Here is a 25846-nt window from a genome sequence, read left to right on the forward strand (position 1 = left end):
CAGAGGAGACAGCCAGAGACTGCAGGCATGCTATAGGAGACAGACAGAGACTGCAGGCACCACAGAGGAGACAGACAGAGACTGCAGGCACCACAGAGGAGACAGACAGAGACTGCAGGCACCACAGAGGAGACAGACAGAGACTGCAGGCACCACAGATGAGACAGACAGAGACTGCAGGCACCACAGAGGAGACAGACAGAGACTGCAGGCACCACAGATGAGACAGACAGAGACTGCAGGCACCACAGAGGAGACAGACAGAGACTGCAGGCACCACAGATTAGACAGACAGAGACTGCAGGCACCACAGATGAGACAGACAGAGACTGCAGGCACCACAGAGAAGACAGACAGAGACTGCAGGCATCACAGAGGAGACAGACAGAGACTGCAGGCACCACAGATGAGACAGACAGAGACTGCAGGCACCACAGATGAGACAGACAGAGACTGCAGGCACCACAGATGAGACAGACAGAGACTGCAGGCATCACAGAGGAGACAGACAGAGACTGCAGGCATCACAGAGGAGACAGACAGAGACTGCAGGCATCACAGAGGAGACAGCCAGAGACTGCAGGGATGCTATAGGAAACAGTCAGAGACTGCAGGCATCACAGAGGAGACAGCCAGAGACTGCAGGGATGCTATAGGAAACAGTCAGAGACTGCAGGCATCACAGAGGAGACAGCCAGAGAGTGCAGGCCAGTACTGTGGATGGTGGTGGTTGCAGTCAGTGTTAATAGCTCTGGGGATGCCTGTCCTCACTCGCTCTCTAGAAGAATAGACCTGTGTGACCCCCCTCCTCTGTTTGCATCTATGGCAGGAGCTCTGCTCACTTACATTAGTTGTCCCAGTCCAGGTGGCCGGTCTCCTCACACTCCCAGCCTTTCCGTTGTCAGTGGGAAGTACAGCAGCAGAGGTGGAGCAGCAGCTCAAGAGGAGAAAGTTACATCTTCCGCATGTCGGAGCCTCCATGCACCTGATTGGTTGCTGGGATGCTAGACGGCCCAGCAACCAATCATTGTGACAGGCGGGACCTGGACGTTCTGGGACCTCTGCCACTGGTGCAGGGTTTTATCTGAAGACAACTAGACTGATTGTCTCGGCTGCCCGGGCCCCCCAGCTGAGCTGAGGACACAGGGCCCGGTACAAAAGGGCTAGTTGTACTGGCCTATCAGCGGCCCTGCTCACAGGTGGGTAGAGGCAGAGAAAGGGGGAGTTCCTGCACCTATTCTCTGAGAAAACAAGCCCTGATAATGAGTCGCCTATTTGCTTGATGTGGCCTTCATGAGCTTAGCCATAAGAGTTGTCATTGGAGGATGTGTGAGGTCAATCAGGAAATAAACACTAAACTGTTAATCCGAGCATGCAGCCTGCCTGGCCAGGAAAGGGGGGATGAGCGTGTGATGGTATTAGGCAGTAATATATTTCTCTCCCCCTTGGTGGGAGTGGAGATGACCCCATCTATAAGGATATACAGTACATACACACACAGCACAAGGCCGTGTTCACACTACGAGATGTTTCTCTGAGCTGCAGTTCATCTGAGCTCCACAAGATGGTGATCTTACTTCTACCCAGGCAGGAAGTCTCTATAGAAGACAGGAAGTGATGTCAGGTATTAATAGGAAGTTCCGGGTGAGAGGTGAGTAAGGAGGAAGTAGAGAGGAGACATTGCTGAAGGTGGCAGCAGAGGAGGTAATAAGATCTTATTTTCTATTTACACCCAGTAACCCCCCTGTTCTAAAATTTTATCGGACCCATGAAAATTCCGGACCTCGTCACTTCCGGCTGGTGCGAGCCCCGGTGCGCATGCGCACATGGTCCGAGGAAATTCTAAGACTTAGAGAACAGCTGATTGAGAGGAGGAGGGGCTGAGGTGGGACGCACACACCGCCGTGGGAAAATTGCTGTCACGGGCGAACCATATGTGCTAGAGACCCCAAAATTGTATCGCAGGTAGCCAAGACGCTCCCCTACAGCTGTTAAAAATTTGGGGTCTCGGGGATGAAAGGGTGCGGAGCAGTGGTCCCCGGTTCTCAGGGTCACTGCTCCGCGCCCTTTCATCCCCGAGACCCACGGGGTCACTGCTCCGCGCCCTTTCATCCCCGAGACCCCAAATTGCTATCAGCTATAGGGGAGCGTCTTGGCTACCTGCGATACAATTTTGGGGTCACTAGCAGCTTTGGTTCGCCCGTGACAGCAATTTTCCCGCGGCGGTGTGTGCGTCCCACCTCAGCCCCTCCTCCTCTCAATCAGCTGTTCGCCAAGTCTTAGAATTTCCTCGGACCATGTGCGCATGCGCACCAGGGCTCGCACCAGCCGGAAGTGACGAGGTTCGATTTTTTCACGGGTCCGACAAAATTTTACAACACCCCCCCCCCGTCATGTCTGTCCTCTTCCTCCATAGTCACTGTGATGTCTTTTATCTCCAGCAGATGATGATCACACATATATGGTGTGGAAACCTAGATTAACCCCTTCAGGGTCAGAACATTTCTCCTCTTGCATATATATTTTTATCCTTACCTGTCTAGACAGAAACCTGTATAGATCGAGTGACAGAACGAATAAGGATGAAGGAGGACCGGAGTCACATGACTGAGAAGATACTAAACCTCACCCTGGAGATCATCTACCTGCTGACTGGAGAGGTGAGGAGGATTCTGGGAGGTCACATGACATCACTCTTATCTCTGTTAATAAAACACAGACCTGACCGGAGAGGTGAGGAGGATTCTGGGATTCTAACATGATATTCTTATTGGTTCTCCAATACAGAGATTTCCTCTTCTGAAGTCAGGTGATCCTATGACCATCACAGTGCCTCCATGTGACTCCCTAAAACCTGAGAGACACAACATGCAGAAGATTCTAGAAGTCACCAAGAAGATGATGGAGCTGCTGACAGGAGAGGTTAGCGGTGCTGGGAATTCTGGGACATTATCCAGTAACAGACAAGGGATGTGTCTGGATGGTGACTGTATCATTGTGTGTGTCAGGTTCCTATAAGGTGTCAGGATGTCACTGTCGATTTCGCCATGGAGGAGTGGGAGTATTTAGAAGGACACAAGGATCTCTACAAGGACGTCATGATGGAGAATCAGCCGCCCCTCACATCACCGGGTAAGAGGAGACTTTATTGTAAAGGAGAGAGCAGTATGGAGGGTCCCACTAGATCCCCCATCATCTGATAAACACATAGAAACAATGTATTCAGTCAGTGTGTGTCAGGGCTGTGCGCCTGCTACTTAACGAGCAGCTCTTTTCTTTCAGAGCTCAGACGTTGCTTAGCTGTCGGTTAATTACCAGCCATTCGTTACCACAGTGACTCACCTGGTTACCATTATCTGCCTCATCAGTCCAGCGTACAGCCAGCCCCACTTTGCTATTTAAGTAGCTTAGCTCATTTCCTCCTTGCCCTTGCGTGGTCCATGCTCTCCAGTGTGTTCCTGTGTATGACTTGCTGTGGCTGACTTCTCTTCCGATACCTGTTCCTGATTTGTTTCGCCTGACTACGCTGACTTAGGGTTTCCTGGTCCTTGCTCCTCTGATTACCTGTTCTGGCATCCAAACCCCGGCTTCTGTTTTTGACTACGTTCCTGAACTGTTATTTTTTCTATTTACTTAGAGGTGTGATTTTAACTGCACTTTCTGTTGAAGCACTCAATACCACTGCAGCCTCGTGCCTCCCCACTTACCATTGAGGCTTTTGATTGGAGACCTCTACAGCCTGCCCATGTGACTCATGAAACCACTGCGTTGACCATGGCTGTAGGGGCTTTTCACCATAAGATAATTCAAATTCCTAGTCATTTCCTTACCTCATTACCCAGTTGTCATTGGTTATCCTTGGTTACAGAGGCGCAATCCCTCTTTTAATTGCCGTAATGCTGAGGTTTTGTCATGGTCCCCACAATGCACTAATACATCTTTTTAGAAAGTGATTAGGATCATGTGCACGTCTTCAATCTCTTTATTGCCAGAAGAGTACCATGAATTCTGTGATGTCTTAGACAAAGGTCAGGCTGCTATTTTGGCACATCAGCCTTTTGAGTGCACAGTTGTCCTTCAACCCCGGTGCCATTCCTCCTCGTGGCCGGGTTTACCCTCTGTCTGTCTCAGAGGAGAAGGCAATGGAGAAGTATGCTACGATTTAACTATCCCAGGGGTTCATCCTCAAATCCTCTTCTCCTTCCAGTGCCGACTTTTTCTTTGTGGGAAAAAAAAGAGTGGTGAACTGAGTCTCTGTATCGATTATAGGGGTCTCATTCACATTACTGTTAAAAATACTTATCCGATCCCATTGGTAACGGAATTATTTAACTGCCTCAAGGGAACAACGGTCTTCACTAAGCTCGATTTGCGAGGGGCATACATTCTTGTGAGGAATAATAAGGGCCACAAATGGAAATTTAATACTAGGACCGGACACTGAATACCTCGTAATGCCCTTTTGGTCTCTGCAACGCTCCTGCAGTTTTCCAGGACTTTATTAACAATGTCCTCTGAGATATGCTGCCGTAATGTGTGGTGGTTTACCCGAATGATATTCTCATATATTCTAAGTCCCGAGAGAACCACCACAGGTAGAAGGTAGAGAGAAAGCAACCTCTATTGCAAGTTGGAATAAAGCGAGTTCCATGAACAGGTTAAATTTTTCGGTTATGTCATTTGTGCTGCCAGGTTTTCGATGGACCCAGAGAAGCCATCTGCAGTCCTAAAGTGGCTTCGGCCCATAGGTCTATGTGCTCTACAACATTTTCTTGGCTTTTCCAATTATTATCAGAAATTTATGAGTAATTTCTCTTTTCTGGTCAAACCCCTTCATTGATACTGTATGACCAGAAAATAGGGCAACCCACAGAATTGGTCCCCGGAATCCATTAAAGCCTTTGAATCCTTCAAGGCCACTTTTGCTGCAGTTCCAGTGCTGGAACATCCCGATCCCATGTTACCCGTCATTCTTGAAGTTGATGCATCTGAGACTGGATTAGGCGCTTTCCTGTCTCAACCTCCTACCCCTGAGAGTTCTATCCATCCTTGTGGCTACTTTTCTAAAAAAATTGTCTCTAGCAGAATGAAATTCGGAAACTGGGGATAGAGAATTATTAGCCATAATTTTAACTCTTAAAGAAGGGAGGCATCTCATCAAAGGTACTACTGTGTTGGTCCTCATTTTGACTGACCATAAGAATCTTTCATTCTTGTCTCAGGCTAGACGTTTATCTCCTGGAAGGGCTCAATGGGACCTTTTTCTGTCAAGCTTCAATTACATAGTCTCATTCATACCTGATACAAAGAATATAAGAGCAGATGCCTTATTGCCGCAGTTTTCCTGCGCCACTAACTCCCTGCCTCCATTTTTATAGATTTTAATATTTTTTACATATTTTTAAATCTTTTTGTGATATATTTATTTATTCACATCATGATTTATTTTATTAAATACATATGTAAATATGTTTTTTAATCAATTCCTATATGCATGTTACAACACAATTCAATATGGATGTGGATTGCAGATTGACGTTCTTTCCCCCGATTTCAGAAGTGTGGTCTGTTTGTATACGAGTGTTTATGCTTCGTCTCGACCAATGGCCTTACTTTCTGAGCCGGGGATAGTGATATACAGGGACATGGCGTCTTGAACCGCAAGCTCGAGATACGTTGCGCTTCACCTGACGTCACTTCCGCCGAGTCCCGGATATGACGTAGGTGTTTACGCGATCCTCCCATTAGGAGGCTTGAGGCGCATTAGGGCGTGACCGCGGACTTCCTGATAGTCCCGGTCTTTTGCTCTTCAGTAACGTCATTTCCCTGTTAATCCCGGAAGTGACGCCATCTTATTGGCGGTCTTCCAAAACGAGTCTTGGAGCGCATGCCGGTGTGCTTTTACCACGGTCCACAGTTAATTCAATCCCAGGTGAAGCAAACCACTCCATATGTTATATATAGAGGATGTACAAACGCTGACCAATATCTTTTGAAAAAGGCAGTTTTGCCGAAACATGTTAAGAGGACCTCAGTCAGCTCAGCTGTATATACTTGATACGCCTGTTTATCACGGATGTATCTAAGTGTACCAGCTATTTTTTTTAAATAAATTGTTTTTAGCAATATTACGCTATGTATGTCCCCCCTTCTTTTTGATACACCTTCTATCGTTTGGGAGTGGAGATTCTGATTGATTATACCTGTCAAGGATCTACACGCCATCCATCGAGGTCGGTGAATCCTGCCGGGACATCTTAATACTCTTTCAAGCTTGTTTGACCCCCTTACTATATGGTATTGAGGTCCCATCCATCTGGTGAGAGCAATTCACATTTACCTTCACTGGTGTCGGGATTTGCTGCACTACTAGATCTGATTATTTTCACTTGGATTTCTTCTATTATATTTATGAAATTTTCACATATGGACTTTTCATAGTTTTTTTGGACTCTAATTATTATCAGCGCTGCACATTTTTTTTTTTTCTTTTTTGTATTTATCACTTTGTTGTCCGGTGATTAGTGTCAGCTGCTTTACACATTTCTCAGTTAGCGCAATAATTTTTTCGCTTAAGGTACTTATTGTCTTCCCATTACCTCTGATTCTGTGTTCCCTCACTAAAACTGGCACCTAGGTATATTGGGCCTTTCCGCATACTCTATAAGGTTAATACAGTGGCCTACGCATTAGATCTTCCTTCCAACGTTCATATTTACTACGTATTCCATGTTTCCTTACGTGTTATTGCTATACCACCTCAGTACCACACCTTTGCCCACTTAAGGTTGACAACCATGTGGAATATGAGATACAATCTATCACTGACTCCCGTAGGTTTAGTGGACACATAAGATATACAGTTCACAGAGGGGTTACGGTCCAGGGGAACGCTCTTGGCTCTCATGCTCGGACATAAATGCTCCTTTTCTTCTCCAGGCTTTCCATATACGCTTTCCCCTCAAGTCTTTTGCTCCCCCAAGGGGGAGGGATTGTTGGGGAAGAGAGTACTGTCAGGGCTGGGCTCCTGATAGTTAGCGAGCTGCTCTTTTCTTTCAATGTTCAATAGCTGCTTAGCTGTCGGGTAACTACCAGCCTCTTGTTACCACAATGACTCACCTGGTTACCATTTCCTGCCTCATTAGTCCTGCCTACAGCCAGCCCCTTTTTTCTTTTGAAGCAACTGAGCTTCCTATTTCTAATTTCTCTTACGTCCTCCGACAGTCGCCGCCCACTCACACAGTCTTCACCATTGGGTATTGACCTTTTCTCCGCAGGAGTAGCTAGGCACAAGACTTGTTAGTAACAAAAGCTTTTAGCATAGACACACCCCTAGGGGCTGTCCCACTAGTCAATACCTCCCTGCACCAGCATTCCCAACTCAGTTTGATTTTGCCTAGCTCAGGAGTAGTCAGGCTTTCCTGTGCTGGGGCTTCAGTCTCAGCCTTCTACCCTTTTTTGATTTTATTTCAAAGTGTTTTTTCTTTACTTTATTAGCTGTTATTTTACCAGCTCTTAGTTAGGGATCTTCAGGATGAAGAAACATCATGCGGAGCTGGGTATCGGACTGGCCGCCCTGGGTCTCCAGGGCTGAGGGTCAGATGGATCCCCAGCCTGCCATCGAGCGTTCAGCTATGGTTCGCCCTGGCGCCATGAACGACCCATCCCTGTGTAATGTTCTGGTACCTTTGGGTACCCTAATTACTCTTTCATAAGTGTATGCGCCCCACCATTCTCTTTTGGTAAGGTGCGCATACACCTTTAAGACTGATGCTGTCATCACTGAGCGCCGGACTGGATGGCTATTTAGATCGCCGGCTCTCACTCACATGTGTTCGTTCAACCGTCATGGTTGGAGCGTCCTGATCTCTGAGTTCAGCATGTCAAATCTACACGTTCCTGTATCTCGCTACCTGAACCTCTGTTTTCGGATCCTGTGTCTCGCCACCCGATCAACCCTGGCATGCTGTTTTCACCTTCACCCTTCTCACGACTACACTGCTTTGTGCCTTGATGCTAACCTGTCTTGAAGCTCTCATGCTTGCAAGCATACCTCGCTGTCGGAACCACGCTGCGCTGATCCCTGTATCCCGCTACCGGATCATCCGCTCTTGCCGAACCTCTCCTCTGCTACATTGCTATTAGTGATAAGTACCCCACAGGGGAAACCTCTATAACCTTTATACTAAAGCTTACACTATCTAGCTCTGCATACTAAGGACTATTACTACATCTGCATTATCTAAGATTGCTAGCTCTTGAGCCTACTACCACCTGTTCTTGCACTGGGTTGATCTCTCTTGTATGTCCACCTGCTACTCTGTCATCTGCTACCATACATGATTGCTAAACCTATCTGCATCCCATCTGCTACTATCTTACTTTCAAGAACATTTCCTTTCAAGTGTCTGTCATCTACCATCTCTACCCAACCTGTCTCTTCAGCCTATCATCACTGTGTTACTATATACATAAGTCACTCTAGGAAACATCTTATTGAGTGTGTGTATTTACTTGCTGAATTGAGATCATCCACACATGATGAGTCATTGAGAGTTGGGATTTGTGTCTCAGCGTTTCTCTACATGACTACTGAAGTGGAATATTTCTGCAGCTGAAAATCCACATCATACGTAAAACGCAGGAGCGTTACACCCTGCTCGCTGCAGGGATGCTGCCTGTGAGGTGGCTACCTCACCGGACGCTTTCTGCAGTCGTGTGCTGCAGTCTCCTGCGTCCCAGCTACGGCACTCCCTGTCATATAGGATAGCGGTTTGTCGTTCTGAGATGGTTCCCCACGCCATCCGGTACGGTAAGCACCTTCTGTGTGGGGACCTCTGTCTGGGGTGTCAGTCTGTTGGCTGTGTGTTACCCCCATGTCTGTGTGTGCGGGCTCCCTGATGTGATCCCTGCGGGGGTTAAAGGCTTTATTTATTGCGGTGGTGGGGACCCCTCTCGCTCTGGTGCCCCTTTGGGTGATGTGAGGCAGACATGTGTGGCGGCGACCGCTACTGCCCGCACGGTCCCCCATTTTCCTTGTACTGTGGGCTATTGCGGCCTTCCCCTGGGCCGTGTACAGGGCGTAGTGCGGTGTGCTTTCGGCGCCAGCCGGCGCCATTTTTGCGGTGACATGCGCGCTCGATCCGAGCACATGTTGGCGGCCATGTTCCTGTAGCCTCCATTCACTCCTGCCGGGCAGCCATCTTCCCTGAGCCTCCTAGGTTATATAGTTCAGCCTCTCACGCCATCACTTCCTCTTTCTCTGGACAGCGATCGGTGGCAGCAGTCTGCAGTGCTCTCTCCAGGTTTTCTCTGTGCTATCCTTCCTAACTCAGTATTTCTGTCCCTGTGGAGGTCGGTGCATACAGTGAGTGTAAGGTGGGCTGCGCTCGCCGTAGTCTTTAAAGGGCCAGTGCTTTTTTGTCCCATACTTGGGTTTGGCATGGATTCCCAGGATAGCAAGTTCCCCCCGGCCCTGGTGGGGGACCAGGGGTCTGCTGCACCCCCCGAGGGGTCTGATTTGGCCACTGTAGTGGCATCTTTGGTGTCACAGATGCAGGTGCTGATGGCTGAACGTTCTGCAAAAAAGAAGGCCAGGTTATCTATTTCCTCTGATTCAGAGGGCGATGTGGCTGCTGTGGCTGGCATGCCTTTTTCTGGGTCTCGCTCATCTCTGGACCTTTTGGGGTCTGAGGGGGAGGCGGAGGTGGAAGGGGTTGATACTTCTCCCCCTGGCTCACCTGAAGAGCTTGCGCTCATGGATGAGCTGATAGCTTCTATAAAAGACACGCTGCACCTGGAGGATGAGCCCACTCCTCCAGCTAGGGTGTCCTCTTTTGGGACACACACAACTCGCAAATCAGCGCAGGTTTTCCCCTGCCCTGCTGAATTTCACAACACGGTTAATGAGCAATGGCGCACTTTAAAGAAGCCCTTTACAGTGCCCAGTAGGTTTAAACTGCTTTATCCTTTTGCGCCCTCCACTGACGAGCGCTGATGTGTAGCACCCCAAGTGGATCACGCTGTGGCTGTTTTGAACAAGGCTACCCTGGTTCCCACTGAGGATACCCCGGTTTTCCGGGATCCTACGGACAGGAGGTTGGAGTCTCTTGCCCGTCACGCGTATATGGTGGCGGGCTCTATGCTCAAACCTATTTTTGCTTCGGTTCTGGCAGCTCAGGCGGTGGCAGATTGGACGAAGGTGCTCAGACGCACTCTGATGGCTGATTCTGCCCCGCCGGCTACACTGGCTATGGTGGACCAGATCCATCAGGGGGTCATGTATTTGTGCGATGCGGCCTTGAATGAGGCCCCTTTGGCTGCACGCCTGTCTAGTGTCGTGGTGCTCAACCGTCGACTGATCTGGCTGTGCGATGTGGCCTTGAATGAGGCCCCTTTGGCTGCACGCCTGTCTAGTGTCGTGGTGCTCAACCGTCGACTGATCTGGCTGAAGAGTTGGTCGGCTGACCAATCATCTCACAAAACGGTAGCGGATTTTCCCTATGCTGGTTCCCGCCTTTTTGGCGAGGCTTTGGATACGCTGGTGAAAGGAGTCACTGGGGGCAAGAGCACTCTCTTACCCCAGAATCCGAAGAACAAGTCCTTTCGCGGCAAGCGGAACTCCACTTTTAGGCCCTCTCAAGGGTCCTTTCGTGCCTTTAGGTCACAGTCCAAGGGCAAGCCCTTCAAAGGCCAAGGCAGCCAGAAGAAGCCGTGGGCAGGTAAGCAGAAGTCTGGACAAGTCGGTTCTGCGCCCCACTCCGCGTCCGCCTGAAGGGACGCCCTCACCCTTTTCTGTGGTGGGGGGACGTTTGCGCGGTTTCCTCCAACCTTGGCTGTTCCGCATTCAGGACAGGTGGGTTCAGGAAATCGTTCGATCAGGTTACAAGATCGGATTCCTTTCTCGGCCGGCGGGCAGATTTTTTCCCTCGAATCTTCAACTGCCTCCGGAGCGTTTGCGGGATCTGAACCTGGCGGTGCAGGACCTGCGGGCCCAGGGGGTGGTGGTCCCGGTGCCTCATCGGGACAGATTGCGGGGGTTTTACTCCAATCTGTTCACTGTGCCCAGAAAGGAGGGCAAGGTGCGTCCGATCCTGGACTTAAAAGCTCTGAACCGCTTCGTGCGTGTTCGGAAATTTCGCATGGAATCCCTGCGCTCAGTGGTGGCTGCCCTGAGCCCAGGGGAATTCATGGCCTCCATCGATTTGAAGGATGCGTACCTACACATCCCCATTTTCGAGGGCCACCAGAGGTACCTTCGATTCGCCATTACGGAGGAACACTACCAGTTCGTGGCGTTACCTTTCGGTCTCGCTTCGGCTCCGCGGGTTTTTACCAAGGTTCTGGTGCCTGTTATGGCCCTGTTGCGAGCCCAGGGCATTGCGGTCTTGGGATATCTGGACGATCTCCTGTTAAGGTCGAGTGCCAGTCAGAGCCTGTTGAACGACCTGTCCACTACGGTGCAGGCACTTCAGGAGTTCGGTTGGACCATAAACGTTCCGAAGTCGACTCTGTGCCCTTCGGTTTGCCTTCCCTATCTGGGGATGGTTCTGGACTCTGTTCAGGCGAAGGACTTCCTGCCGGAGGACAAGCTCCGGACGCTTCAGGACGAAGTCGGATCCCTCAGGGACAACCGATCCTCGTCACTCAGGACCTGCATGAGGTGTCTGGGGTTAATGGTCTCGGCCTTCGAGGCGATCCCCTTTGCTCAGTTTCACACGCGGGGTCTCCAAGCGGAGATTATTGCCAATTGGGACGGGCGACCTCAGTCTCTGGATCTGCGGGTCTCACTGAGCCACCGCACCAGAAGGAGTCTTCTTTGGTGGCTCCAGTCCCCGGCGGTGACGGGGGGCAAGTCTTTTCGTCCGTTATTCTGGACGGTGGTCACCACGGATGCCAGCCTGTCGGGCTGGGGTGGTGTCCTGGGCAACCTGTCCGCCCAGGGAACTTGGTCGAAGGAAGAATCCTCCCTTCCGATCAACATTCTGGAATTGAGAGCGATAAAGCTTTGCCTTCTCCAGTGGTCAATGGACAATGCCACCGCGGTGGCCTACATCAACCACCAAGGGGGCACCAGGAGTGCCCGAGCGGCTCGGGAAGTGACCGACATTCTGTCTTGGGCCGAGACTCACGTCCCGGTGATAACGGCAGTACACATACCGGGGGTGGAAAACTGGCAGGCAGGTTATCTGAGTCGCCAGACCCTGGACCAGGGGGAATGGTCCTTACACCCGGATGTTTTTCAGATGCTGTGCGCGAGGTGGGGTTCACCAGATGTGGACCTGTTCGCGTCTCATCTAAACAACAAGGTGGAAAGGTTCGTGGCAAGGACGCGCGATCCTCGGGCGGACGCCTCGGACACGTTGGTGGCGCCCTGGCATCAGTATCATCTGATGTATGCCTTTCCTCCAATTAAGCTGCTGTCCAGGCTCCTTCGCAGGTTGGCCTCGGAACCGCACACGGTCATTCTGGTGGCACCAGACTGGCCTCGCCGGTCCTGGTACGCAGACCTCATTCATCTGGCAGTCGAGCCTCCGTGGCGCCTGCCGATCCGGGAAGACCTTCTGTCTCAAGGGCCGATATTCCATCCTGCTTTACAGTCGCTGGCTTTAACGGCCTGGCTGTTGAAAGCCAGGTCCTGAAGAATAGGGGTCTCTCCCCTGAGGTCGTTCCCACTTTGATCAAGGCTAGAAAAGCCTCTTCGGGGAAGATTTATTACCGTACTTGGAAAGCGTACTTTGCCTGGTGTGAGTCCAGGGGGTATTCCCCCTCGCTCATACTCGGTGTCGAGAGTGGTGGCTTTCCTCCAAACTGCTGTGGACCAGCGTTTGGCGCTGGCCACGATAAAGGGCCAGATTTCTGCACTGGCTGTTCTCTTTCAGCGCCCTGTGGAGTCTAATTCCTTAATTTGCACCTTTGTTCAAGGGGTGCGTCATTTGGCCCCTCCTCGGAGGGAGCCCTTACCTCCGTGGGACTTGAACTTAGTTCTGTCCGTGTTACAGCACGCTCCCTTTGAAAAGATCAGGGAGATCTCGTTACCTCTGCTGTCCAAAAAGGTTGCCTTTTTGGTGGCGATCACTTCGACTCGCAGGGTGTCGGAGCTAGCGGCGTTGTCCTGCAGCTCTCCCTATTTGGTGCTTCACAAGGATAAGGTGGTCTTGCGACCTAACCCGTCCTTTCTTCCAAAAGTGGTCTCGGATTTTCACCTTAATGAAGACATTGTCCTGCCTTCGCTCTGCGCGAAGCCAAAACATCCTAAGGAGGTTGCCTTGCATTCCTTGGATGTTGTCCGGGCAATCAGGGTTTACCTGTCGTCCACTAAATCCTTTCGCAAGTCGGATTCCCTCTTTGTCCTTCCTGAGGGTCCTCGGAAGGGCATGGCGGCGTCGGCTGCGACCATCGCCAAATGGATCAGACAAACTATTGTGCAGGCCTATGCCTTGAAGGAAAGGGTTCCGCCCTTCCCTGTGAAGGCGCACTCTACCAGGTCTTTGAGTGCGTCTTGGGCCTTCCGGCATCAGGCTTCAGTGGCCCAGGTGTGTAAGGCGGCGACTTGGTCGTCCGTGCACACCTTCTCCAAGTTTTATAAGGTGAATGTTCAGGCATTGGCCGATGCCTCCTTTGGCCGTAAAGTTCTCAGTGCGGCAGTGCCATAGGGACCCTTGGTTTTGGGTCTTTGGGTGTTTTACCCCTGGGTTACTTGTTTTCCTGGGTTGTTGCTCCTGTTGAGCACGTTTCCTGTTGCCCAGCTGGTTCTCTTACTGTATGTAAGGTTCCTTTCTCTGATGTGGGTACTGCGTTGCTCTTTATGCGGCTGCGTCTCCCACCCCTCATGTCTACACTGCTTTGGGACATCCCATTGGTGAAGACTGTGTGAGTGGGCGGCGACTGTCAGAGGACGTAAGAGAAAAACAGAATTTTTGTAAAATCTTACCGTAAAATTCCTTTCTGAGTCCTCCGAAAGTCGCCGCCCCCCGCCCCTCTTTTGGGGTTTTGTGTACTCTTACTGCTATGCTACCAAACTGAGTTGGGAATGCTGGTGCAGAGAGGAATTGACTAGTGGGACAGTCCCTAGGGGTGTGTTTATGCTAAAAGCTTTTGTTACTAACAAGTCTTGTGCCTAGCTACTCCTGCGGAGCAAAGGTCAATACCCATTGGTGAAGACTGTGTGAGTGGGCGGCGACTGTCAGAGGACTCAGAGAAAGGAATTTTACGGTAAGATTTTACAAAAATTCCGTTTTTTTTCTCCTGACTATGCTGACTTCTGGTTTCTTGACCCCGGCTCCTCTGATTACCTGCTCTGGAATCCAAATCCCGGCTTCTTTTTTTGACTACATTCCTGAACTGTTATTTTTTTTTTTCTATTTCATTAATAGGTGTGATTTTTTTTTTTTTTTTTTTTAACTGTACTTTCTGTCTTCGCCTGGTTTATGGTCCTTGGCAGTGTGTGTGTGTGTTTCCTACAGATGGTTCCAGTAATGGGAACCCACCAGAGAGATGTCCCCGTCCTCTGTATTCCTGGGATTCCACACAGGAAGGTCACACCATCCCTCACCATCATCAGGTAGATGAGGAACAATCACTGATAGTATCATTAGGATCTGTACATTATCTGCATTGTTACCATTGATGTCATTTTTATTATATATTCAGAGTGGAAACCTGAGAGATTCTAAAGTTGAGATTAAAGAAGAGATAAAAGAGGAGGATGATGAGGATGGGGTCATAGAAGAAGTATACAAAGATCTGTACCAGGACACCATTGTGGAGTCATCCAGCTACAGAAACCCACCAGAGAGATGTCCCCGTCCTCGGTATTCCCAGGATTCCACACAGGAAGATCACACCATCCCTCACCATCATCAGGTAGATGATTGAAAATTATTGGTAGGTATGATTTATAAGCAATCATGTTTTTTTACAATGAATATTTTATTATATCTTTCAGAATGAAAACTCCAAGGATAATTTTGTTGTTAAAGAAGAGTATAAAGAGGAGGATGAGGAGTATGGAGTTATGGAGGAGTTTTCAGAAGGACACAAGGATATGATGGAGACACCTAATACCAGGAACCCACCAGAGAGATGTCCCCGTCCTCTGTATTCCCAGGATTCCACACAGGAAGGTCACACCATCCCTCAATGCTACAAGGTTGGTGGGATGGAGTATCTAGAACATGGACTTGTGGAGGGGATGTGTGTGTTTTTTTATATAAGCTTATATCTTCCAGATATTCTCTCTTATTTTCTTGATTTAGAGTGGAGATCCAATCGATATAGAATTTGAGGTTAAAGCAGAAGAAGAAGAGATGTATGTGAGGGATGATCAGCAGTCTATGGAGGAGGATGGAATAACGGGGACATTTATAGAGGAGGACACTCCTACAGAGATCACCACAGGTGGGTCATTAACACTAAATACATTCCTGCACCCATACTGCACAATGATTGGTCCAGAGTAGGGCGGGGACTGGGTGATATCAGCCTGTAATCCCCTGGTCACTTTCCTGAGCTGTGTCCCCCCCCCCCTGTATTCCTGTATTTCTCTCAGTTAATCTTCCTTCTCTGTGCTGCAGACACAATTTATGTCTTCAGACTGGATTTATGGAGATTCTGGGGTTCAGCTGGCAGCAAAATGTTGTTTTACACCATAGACGTTGCTCAGCCTAGACCCCTGGGGTATAAACGTTGGGTCTTCTGCCCCATGCCCAGGTCTAGCAAGATCTCTGACAGAACAATTCTCCCGGGGTTACTTGCTCTGTTATTTTCTGGCTGTGCCGGGTGGAGGGATATGTCTGTATAGTCTCACACCCAAGTCACTGAGTGCAGTCTCAGGAGATGGGAGGCAGTGGTGTGGGACCTCTGCTACTGATTACTGAACACCAATATTATGAGTCCTGATCCCTGCACTATATACTCTATGTTGTACATTACATACTCATCACCCCTGCACTATATACTCTATGTTGTACATACTCCTGACCCCTGCACTATATACAGTAAAGTTCATAAATATTGGGACATCAACACAATTCTTATCTTTTTGGCTCTACACACCACCACATTGGATTTGAAATGAAACAAACAATATGTGCTTTAACTGCAGACTTTCAGCTTTAATTTGAGGGAATTTACATCCAAATCAGGTGAAAGGTATAATAATTACAACAGTTTGTATATGTGCCTCCCACTTTTTAAGGGACCATAAGTAATGGGACAATTGGCTGCTCAGCTGTTCCATGGCCAGGTGTGTGTTATTCCCTCATTATCCCATTTACAAGGAGCAGATAAAAGGTCCAGAGTTAATTTCAAGTGTGCTATTTGCATTTGGAATCTGTTGCTGTCAACTCTCAATATGAGATCCAAAGAGCTGTCACTATCAGTGAAGCAAGACATCATTAGGCTAAAAAAACAAAACAAACCCATCAGAGAGAGATAGCAAAAACATTAGGTGTAACCAAATCAACTGTTTGGAACATCCTTAAAAAGAAAGAAAGCACCGGTGAGCTCAGCAACACCAAAAGACCCGAAAGACCACGGAAAACAACTGTGGGGGATGACCGAAGAATTCTTTCCCTGGTGAAGAGAACACCCTTCACAACAGTTGGCCAGATCAAGAACGCTCTCCAGGAGGTAGGTGTATGTGTGTCACAGTCAACAATCAAGAGAAGACTTCACCAGAGTGAATACAGAGGGTTCACCACAAGATGTAAACCATTGGTGACCCTCAAAAACAGGAAGGCCAGATTAGAGTTTGCCAAACATCTAAAAAACCCTTCACAGTTCTGGAACAACCTCCTATGGACAGATGAGACCAAGATCAACTTGTACCAGAGTGATGGGAAGAGAAGAGTAGGGAGAAGGAAAGGAACTGCTCATGATACAAAGCATACCACCTCATCAGTGAAGCATGGTGGTGGTAGTGTCATGGCGTGGGCATGTTTGGCTGCCAATGGAACTGGTTCTCTTGTATTTGTTGATGATGTGACTGCTGACAAAAGCAGCAGGATGAATTCTGAAGTGTTTCGGGAATATTATCTGCTCATATTCAGCCAAATGCTTCAGAACTCATTGGACGGCGCTTCACAGTGCAGATGGACAATGACCCGAAGTATACTGCGAAAGCAACCAGAGAGTTTTTTTAAGGGAAAGAAGTGGAATGTTATGCAATGGCCAAGTCAATCACCTGACCTGAATCGGATTGAGCATGCATTTCACTTGCTGAAGACAAAACTGAAGGGAAAATGCCCCAAGAACAAGCAGGAACTGAAGACAGTTGCAGTAGAGGCCTGGCAGAGCATCACCAGGGATGAAACCCAGCATCTGGTGAGGTCTATGCGTTCCAGACTTCAGGCTGTAATTGGCTGCAAAGGATTTGCAACCAAGTATTACAAAGTGAAAGTTTTATTTATGATTGTTAATCTGTCTAATACTTTTGGTCCCTTTAAAAAGTGTGAGGCACATATACAAAGTGTTGTAATTCCTACACCGGTCACCTGATTTGGATGTAAATACCCTCAAATTAAAGCTGAAAGTCTGCAGGTAAAGCACATCTTGTTTGTTTCATTTCAAATCCATTGTGTTGGTGTATAGAGCCAAAAAGATTAGAATTGTGTTCTGGAGATCATAGACCAAGCAAGGGCAAGGAGGAAATGATTAAATATTAAAAGGCAATAATATCCGCGCTATGGAGAAATAGTATAAAAAACGGTTTAAAAGGCTGCTGCCTACCCCTAAAATATAGACTGTTAAGTCAATATTAAAAATGTAAAAAAGGAGATGAGGTAGTTGGCGCTGCCTAAAGTTGTATATATGATTGTATAATTTATGGAGGACAGATTAGATAAAAAAACAATATCTAATATATAAAGTGGTTCTCAGGCTGAAATATATATAGGTGTAAAGTGCAATAGATCAATCAATACAGTTAAAAAATAAATAAATATACATATATATCTCTTATACACGTATATAAAGTGCAAAATATGCAAGAAATTGGTGCAATAAACGCATACAGTGCGCACTCCCCCAGAAATTATATAAGTGGTACATTATGATTATATTATCAAAAATGGCCAGTTGGAGGATCTGGCATGTGGATGAACAGAAATAGGTGTACTCCTGCGTGAATATATATTATAAATTATTCTTCAGTGAAAAGTGCAACTATATTGGAAGTATGGGGTAAGAGTGCAATTGCTGTGATAAAAAGAGTAAGTTTCAGTGCACTGTGGTATAACAAAGGATACAAAATATAAAATGTGACAAATAAATAAATAAACTTGAAAAAGTGCTTGTGTGCACGATAAACTTAAATCGGGAATGACTAATCTGAGAACATACACAGGTGAAAAAATTATTGATTAATCTATATCAGAAGTGAGATTCAATCGATCAGAAATATTAAATTAGGAAAAAATTAGGAAAAAAAGTCCATAAAAAGTCCAATTAGCGGTGAACTATGGCGGTATTCTATTCCGTGAGTGGTTATACAGTGGTGTTCCATTCGTTCGAGTGCTGGGTGTGGAGACAGTGCTCCCCTCTTATTCCCAATTTCTCCTGCACTCACCAGATAGTTACACCCATACAGGGGTAGCAGGCATATAGGACCAGGGTCCGCTATCCAATCTTGGGGTGCTCACATATACTGTTCCTCCAGGTATTATACTCTCGGAGCCATGTAGAGCAGAGATATCATATAACTGGCCATTTTTGATAATATAATCATATTATACCACTTATATAATTTCTGGGGGAGTGCGCACTGTATGCGTTTATTGCACCAATTTCTTGCACTATTTTGCACTTTATATACGTGTATAAGAGATATATATGTATATTTATTTATTTTTTAACTGTATTGATTGATCTATTGCACTTTACACCTATATATATTTCAGCCTGAGAACCACTTTATATATTAGATATTGTTTTTTTATCTAATCTGTCCTCCATAAATTATACAATCATATACAACTTTAGGCAGCGCCAACTACCTCATCTCCTTTTTTACAAGGAGGAAATGAGCTCAGCTGCTTCAAAAGCAAAACAGGGGCTGGCTGTAGGCTGGACTAAATCCATTGTGGTGGTGTATAGAGCCAAAAAGATTAGGATTGTGTCTATGTCCCAATATTTATGGACCTGACTATACTCTATGTTGTACATTACATATTACTGACCCCTGCACTATATACTTTATGTTGTACATTGCATACTCCTGACTTCTGCTCTCTCCCCTCTACCCACTGCCATATATACACATAATATGGATTCTCTTTTGTTACGCCCATTTTCTACCAGCTGGACATTTTATATCTGATGATCTGATTGGAGGACAGACTTTTACAGGTTGATAATAATGTGATAACATCCTCCAACTTTGGAACCTTAAACAAAGTGATAATGAGGGAAGAGTCAGTAACCCAATGATGGTGGTCTTCATCTTGGTTGTTCTCCCCCCATCCTCACTCTCTGACCTCTGGTGGGGATCAGCCCCGCTGTTATTTATGACTAAATCATGGACTAAATAAGGAAGTGTGGGACTTCTTGTGTTGGGAAGATGGCAATGAGTGATAGATGGGGAGGGGGACACTCGTCCTATAATCCCCTCATCACTGTCACTCCTATAAAAGACAGTTCTCGTTGTTTCCTCACTCTCTGACTAAGGTCCATGAATAAAGAATTTAATTGGTAGGAGATCAGAGGACCCATTTACTAGTTACCTTGAGGGGGGGATTGTAAGATCCTCAGAGACAAAGCTGCCTGATGTGGGCGGAGGGAAACCAATCTTCTGATGTCTAGTAAAAATCTTTGTATTTCTATTTTAGTACATGGACGGGAGATGAGGAAAACCTCAGAGGATTGTCTCACTTTGTCTCCAGACTGTAAAGTAGAAGATGAGGACATCACACAGTATAGTCCAGGAGAAAACCCGGCTACCTCAAATGTCCATCCGGCACCTCACAGTGTAGATGGACCGTCATATTCCTCTTATCCTGAGGAACCTCAGACTGTGAGGGATGGTGCCGGACCATCGTATTCCTCTTATCCTGAGGAACTTCAGACTGTGAGGGACGGTGCCGGACCATCGTATTCCTCTTATCCTGAGGAACCTCAGACTGTGAGGGACGGTGCCGGACCATCGTATTCCTCTTATCCTGAGGAACCTCAGACTGTGAGGGACGGTGCCGGACCATCGTATTCCTCTTATCCTGAGGAACTTCAGACTGTGAGGGACGGTGCCGGACCATCGTATTCCTCTTATCCTGAGGAACCTCAGACTGTGAGGGACAGTGCCGTTGTTACAACAGATAAAAGGTTCTCCTGTTCTGAGTGCGGGAGGATTTTCCGTTTGAAAGGCCATCTTAATGAGCATAAAAGATCTCACACCGGTGAGAAGCCGTATTCCTGTCCTCAGTGCGGGAAATGTTTTTCACAGATGTCCAATCTTTCCAAACATCAGACATCGCATACTGGTGAGAAGCCGTATTCCTGTCCTAAGTGCGGGAAATGTTTTTCACAGATGTCCAATCTTTCCAAACATCAGAGATTGCACACTGGTGAGAAGCCGTATTCCTGTCCTGAGTGTGGGAAATGTTTTGCACAGAAGTCCAATCTTTCCAAACATCAGAGATCTCACACGGGGGAGAAACCGTATTTCTGTCCTGAGTGCGGGAAATGTTTTGCACAGAAGTCCGATCTTTCCAAACATCAGAGATCTCACACGGGTGAGAAGCCGTATTCCTGTCCTGAGTGCGGGAAATGTTTTACACAGAAGTCCCATCTTTACACACATCAGAGATCGCACACAGGGGAAAAGCCGTATTCCTGTCCTGAGTGCGGGAAATGTTTTTCACAGAACTCCCATCTTTCCACACATCAGTGCGGGAAATATTTTTCAGGCAAGTCTGCTCTTTCCAAGCATCAGAGATCGCACACTGGTGAGAAGCCGTATTCCTGTCCTGAGTGCGGGAAATGTTTTTCACAGAAGTCCTATCTTTCCAAACATCAGACATTGCATACTGGTCAGAAGCCGCATTCCTGTCCTGAGTGCGGGAAATGTTTTTCACAGATGTCCAGTCTTTCCAAACATCAGAGATCTCACACGGGGGAGAAACCGTATTTCTGTCCTGAGTGCGGGAAATGTTTTGCACAGAAGTCCGATCTTTCCAAACATCAGAGATCTCACACGGGTGAGAAGCCGTATTCCTGTCCTGAGTGCGGGAAATGTTTTACACAGAAGTCCCATCTTTACACACATCAGAGATCGCACACAGGGGAAAAGCCTTATTCCTGTCCTGAGTGCGGGAAATGTTTTTCACAGAACTCCCATCTTTCCACACATCAGTGCGGGAAATATTTTTCAGGCAAGTCTGCTCTTTCCAAGCATCAGAGCTCGCACACTGGTGAGAAGCCGTATTCCTGTCCTGAGTGCGGGAAATTTTTTTCACAGATGTACAATCTTTCTAAACATCAGAGATCTCACATGGGGGAGAAGCCGTATTCCTGTCCTGAGTGAGGGAAATGTTCCTCACTGAAGCCCTGTCTTCTTGTACATCAGGGGTCCCACACAACCTTGGAGGTGTATTAGTGCCTTTAGTGCGGGAAATGTCTTCTATATAAATGTTGGTGGACATGTGGGGAAGAAGCACACCCTGATATACACCTCAGATATTCTCCATGGCTGATCTTCATCATGTAAGAAACACTTCATAAGGAGATCAGAGATCACTAGAGACATAGATGAAGTGTTGTCCCGTGTTGGCCATTGATAGCAGGAGAAAAATAAAAATGGAGTCCTTACCTTTCATTGGCTGAATAGATTTTGTGTGGGAAGATTTCACAAACACTTACAGATCTGGTTGTTATAAATGTGTTCATGAAATGTGACCCGCATTCCCCCAGTCATGGCGAATTGGGATTTCCTATAATGGTCAGTTCCATCTAGTGGCCATAATGTGCTTTCCTGACAGATGTCCATGGCAGCATACATTTGGGTAGCCCCGCCCTCGTTCCTCCCCCATAAGACCCCACCCCCATAAATGTTCAGGATAAGCCAAAGACTGCGTTCCTTTTTTGTCCTCCTCACTTATAGGACCATTTTTGTATGAAGTTTTCCTACCTATTGGAAGTATCGGTGGGCGGGTCTGGTGCTGGGCAGCTGTGCGGGATGTCAGGAGCTTCCTTTGGTGTCCAGAAGTCTTCCAGGATGTCCCGAGTGGTCATTGAGTCCCCAGCTATCAGCTGGGTGGTGTTATGGCACACATGTGTAGAGGATCCATGCCTGGAGAGTGGGCCCTGCCATCGGTGGCCATTTGCATTGGCTGGGAGCCCAGCTGTTGGCGGGTGGCCATTAAGTGTTAGACACGTGAAATTTGTTTCGGTGCAAATACAAATCCCGACCAATTTTTGGTTATTCCTAGATTCGGATGTATCCAAATCTCCAAATGAAATTGCAATGAATCTCGTTGAAATTTGTTAAAATGTGTTTCATTTATTCATTTTGTAACAAATTCCAACTTTTCAGAACGATTCGGATCAGTCAAAAAAAAAAAAAAACGATCGACCGATGCAAATTCTGTGTGAAGAAATAGCTGGTTGTTAAGCAGCAAGCCGGCCGCCCGCATCCTTACCAACCATGACTCATCAGCTGTCAGCGGGTTTCCCCACTGACAGATGAATGGAAAGAAAAGAATGCCGACATTGCCCGGCAATAGAACAAAACGGCGTGCTCCCCTCCCCCTTTCTATACCAGACCCTTCGGTTAGGGATAGGCCGATATGGTTTTTTCAGGGCCGATGCCGATATTTTGATCACAAAGTATCGGTATTGGCCGATATTTTGTACATTTAAAGTTTTGAAAAATGAAGACAATTTTTGACACAAATCTGGTACTAAACATGTTAATTTTTGTTTAATGCTTAATGGCTGGCTTGCTGGCTCCCTTTGGTGGGTGGCTGGCTGGCTCCCTGTGGTGGGTGGCTGGCTGGCACCCTGTGGTGGGTGGGTGGCTGGCTGGCACCCTGTGGTGGGTTGGTGGCTGGTACAGGGCCTTTGGGCGGCTGGCTGGTACAGGGCCTGTGTTTGGCTGGCTGTCTGGCACCCTGTGGTGGGTGGGTGAGCGGCTGGCTGGCACCCTGTGGTGGCTATCTGGCACCCTGTGGTGGGTCAGTGTCTGTCTGGCACCCTGTGGTGGGTGGCTGGCTGGCTGGCACAGGGGCTGTGGGTGGCTGGCTGGAAGAGAGCTGCCCCAAAGCACCCCCCATGTTGAGGGCATGTGGCCTGGTATGGGTTAGGAGGGGGGGCACTTGTTGTCCCCCCCTTTCCTGACCTGCCAAACTGCATGCTCAGGTAAAGGTCTGGTATGGATTTTGGGGGGACCCCACGCCATTTTATTTATTTTTTTACATTTTGGCGTGGGCCTGGTATAGACTGGGGGGGGAGGGGAGGGGACCCCACGTCATTTAATTTTTTAAACATATTTCTATTTCTGGGCAATGCCGGCATTCTTTTCTTTCCATTCATCTGTCAGTGGGGAAGCCCGCTGACAGCTGATAAGTCATGGTTGGTAAGGATGCGGGCGGCCGGCTTCCCAACCCGCTTTTCTTCACACAGAATTCGAATCAGTCGATCGTTTCTCGACCGATCAGAATTCCAATCGTTCTCAAAGCGTGAAATTAAACAAATTCTAGAACGCAAAATAAAATAACTAAACAGATTTATCTGAAACAAAACAAATGTTTCCATTCTGCACATGTCTATGATGTTCAGCTTAAATATTAATTAATATGGTAATTGATGTTGTATGTTTAAAGAGAAAGCAGTATGGCGGGTTTGCTATGACTAAGTGCTTGTAGTGTGAAACGCGTTGACAGTCTCATCTCTCCTGCCATGTTGTCACTTCTGGATATATTCTAATAAAGGAGTATTTTGTTGGAGCATGGTTGTCCATTCAAGTTTCTTTTGATGCCTCAGTGACCAGCTGGACTTGCACTGATTGTGTGAGCAGAATAATGTGCACCAACCTAGAATGGGATATATTTGCGGGTTATCTTCACTGGTTTATTATTTTATCTTCTAATTCTTCAATCAGCCCTCGCTGTCTTCTACTGTCTACACAGAAGCAGTGTTCCCGGATCGGTACAACCTTGGGAGCTGTACTCAGACCCCCACGCTCTGGAAATGCCCTGTAATGTTGTTTCAGGCATTGGATCCAGCATGAGGCGCTCCCTATGGCACTTGGTGCAATGTGTTGAGTTAGCCACAGGGTGCTATACAGGTCCAGGGTTGTAGTTCAGCACTATGGAACCTCATAACTGTGAAACCCAGTCCCTGAGGACCTCTTCGGGGGCATGCCCACCATTTCGAGTAAAGCATAGACCTTATATACAGTCCAACATTCAGGACAGATAAGACAGGGTCACCCTGTAACCTTGACCATTACTCTATAAAACATTACTAAGTCTGGAATGTATTCCACGTACGGCGTAAGCTTTTCAAACTTTGCGCTAAAATTCAGAGCTCAGTCTCAGGTGGTCACACCGCTGGTCACACCCTTTAATGCCACTTCCCCCTAGAGTCCTGATAAGGTACACAGGTGCCCTTTCACCACTCGTTGCAGGACAGTCAACACCTGGGTTACCGCGTACTCCTTTCAGACACACTGCACCCTATCTCCTGCACCCTATTCCATGAGTACCCCACAGGGGGATACCCTCACTTGTAGCTATGGTGGAGATCAGGAGAAAGGGAGCCAATTCTAAATCACAGGAGATTGGCTCTGCCAAAGGTCCACTCAATACTACCAGAGTAGGATCCAGTTTTACCACCAATGTCTGTTTCTGGTTCTAGCTCTATCTCAGGCACACAACATGTGGTCTACCTGACGAAAGCAGAATTTTCTGTCACCTTTATGGTGGTTAAGCTAGAATCTCATTCTAGAAGAGGGGTGCAAAGTGAACAGAAGGACAGCAGTAGAATGTCTTAGTGGTCAACACCTTGTCCCAACCGGGACACTTCTTCCTGCATTGCAGGATGTCAGATTAGGAATTTATGAAGAGGAAGAGGTTTTCCAGCATAATAAGCAGGGATTTTTTTTTTTCAGCGGCAACGCGGGGGACCGCAAATAGGGCACCTGTAGCACTGACTGTATGTAATGGCAAGGGGTGCAGGAGTGTGCTGCAGGGTCTATTGATGCTCGCTGCTGGGGGGTCTATTCTAGATGGAGGGGATCTATTTTGGCAGGGGGGTCTTTTGTTGCAGAGGAGGTCTATTATTGCTGGTGGAGGACCTACTATTTTTGGGGGGTGGGTCTTAAACTTCTGGGGTCAGTCGTTGCTGGGAGGGGTCAGTTGTTGCTGGGAGGGGGTCTATTGATGCTGGCTGTGGTGAGACCTGTTGTTGCAGCCAATAGTTTATTATTTGCCAGGAAGGAATTCTGTTATGGGTGGTCCATTGTTGTTAGGGGATCTTTCGTTACTGGCTGCGGGGAATCTATTTTACCGTTTTCTTGTTATCTTTACCAAATTCCATAAAAATTACTCAGCACCACAAAATGATACCTGGTTCTGTATTGTCTAAAAAGGCAGTTCTGGGAGGTGGGTAGAGGGTGGAACCAAGAAATGGTGCTTGAGGGTGGGTAGAGGGTGGAACCAAGGAATGGTGCTCTGGGGTGGGTAGGGGGATGGAACCAAGGAATGATGCTCGGAGGTGGGTAGGGGTTGGAACCAAGGAATGGTGCTCGGAGGTGGGTAGGGGGATGGAACCAAGGAATGATACTCAGAGGTGGGTAGGGACAGAGAAACGGGTAGTACCTGCACCTATTCTCTGGGAAAACAAGCCCTGATAA

At 47.6% G+C, this 25846-nt stretch overlaps 1 protein-coding gene across 1 annotated transcript; it reads left to right on the forward strand.

The window, feature by feature from the left end:
• Positions 1 to 2552: 2552 nt before the first annotated feature.
• Positions 2553 to 24884, forward strand: LOC309550258 (uncharacterized protein; the record flags this gene model as incomplete). Its single annotated transcript, XM_082250666.1, has 6 exons — positions 2553 to 2660; positions 2788 to 2922; positions 3054 to 3110; positions 20279 to 20851; positions 20909 to 21404; positions 24850 to 24884. The coding sequence occupies exons 1-6, from the start codon at positions 2583 to 2585 to the stop codon at positions 24882 to 24884; spliced, it is 1374 nt and encodes a 457-aa protein (XP_082106792.1). The 5' UTR covers positions 2553 to 2582.
• Positions 24885 to 25846: the final 962 nt, after the last annotated feature.

The sequence above is a fragment of the Pelophylax lessonae genome (assembly GCF_965119305.1).
Source record: "Pelophylax lessonae genome assembly, chromosome: 3".
NCBI classification, from domain to species: Eukaryota; Metazoa; Chordata; class Amphibia; order Anura; family Ranidae; genus Pelophylax; species Pelophylax lessonae.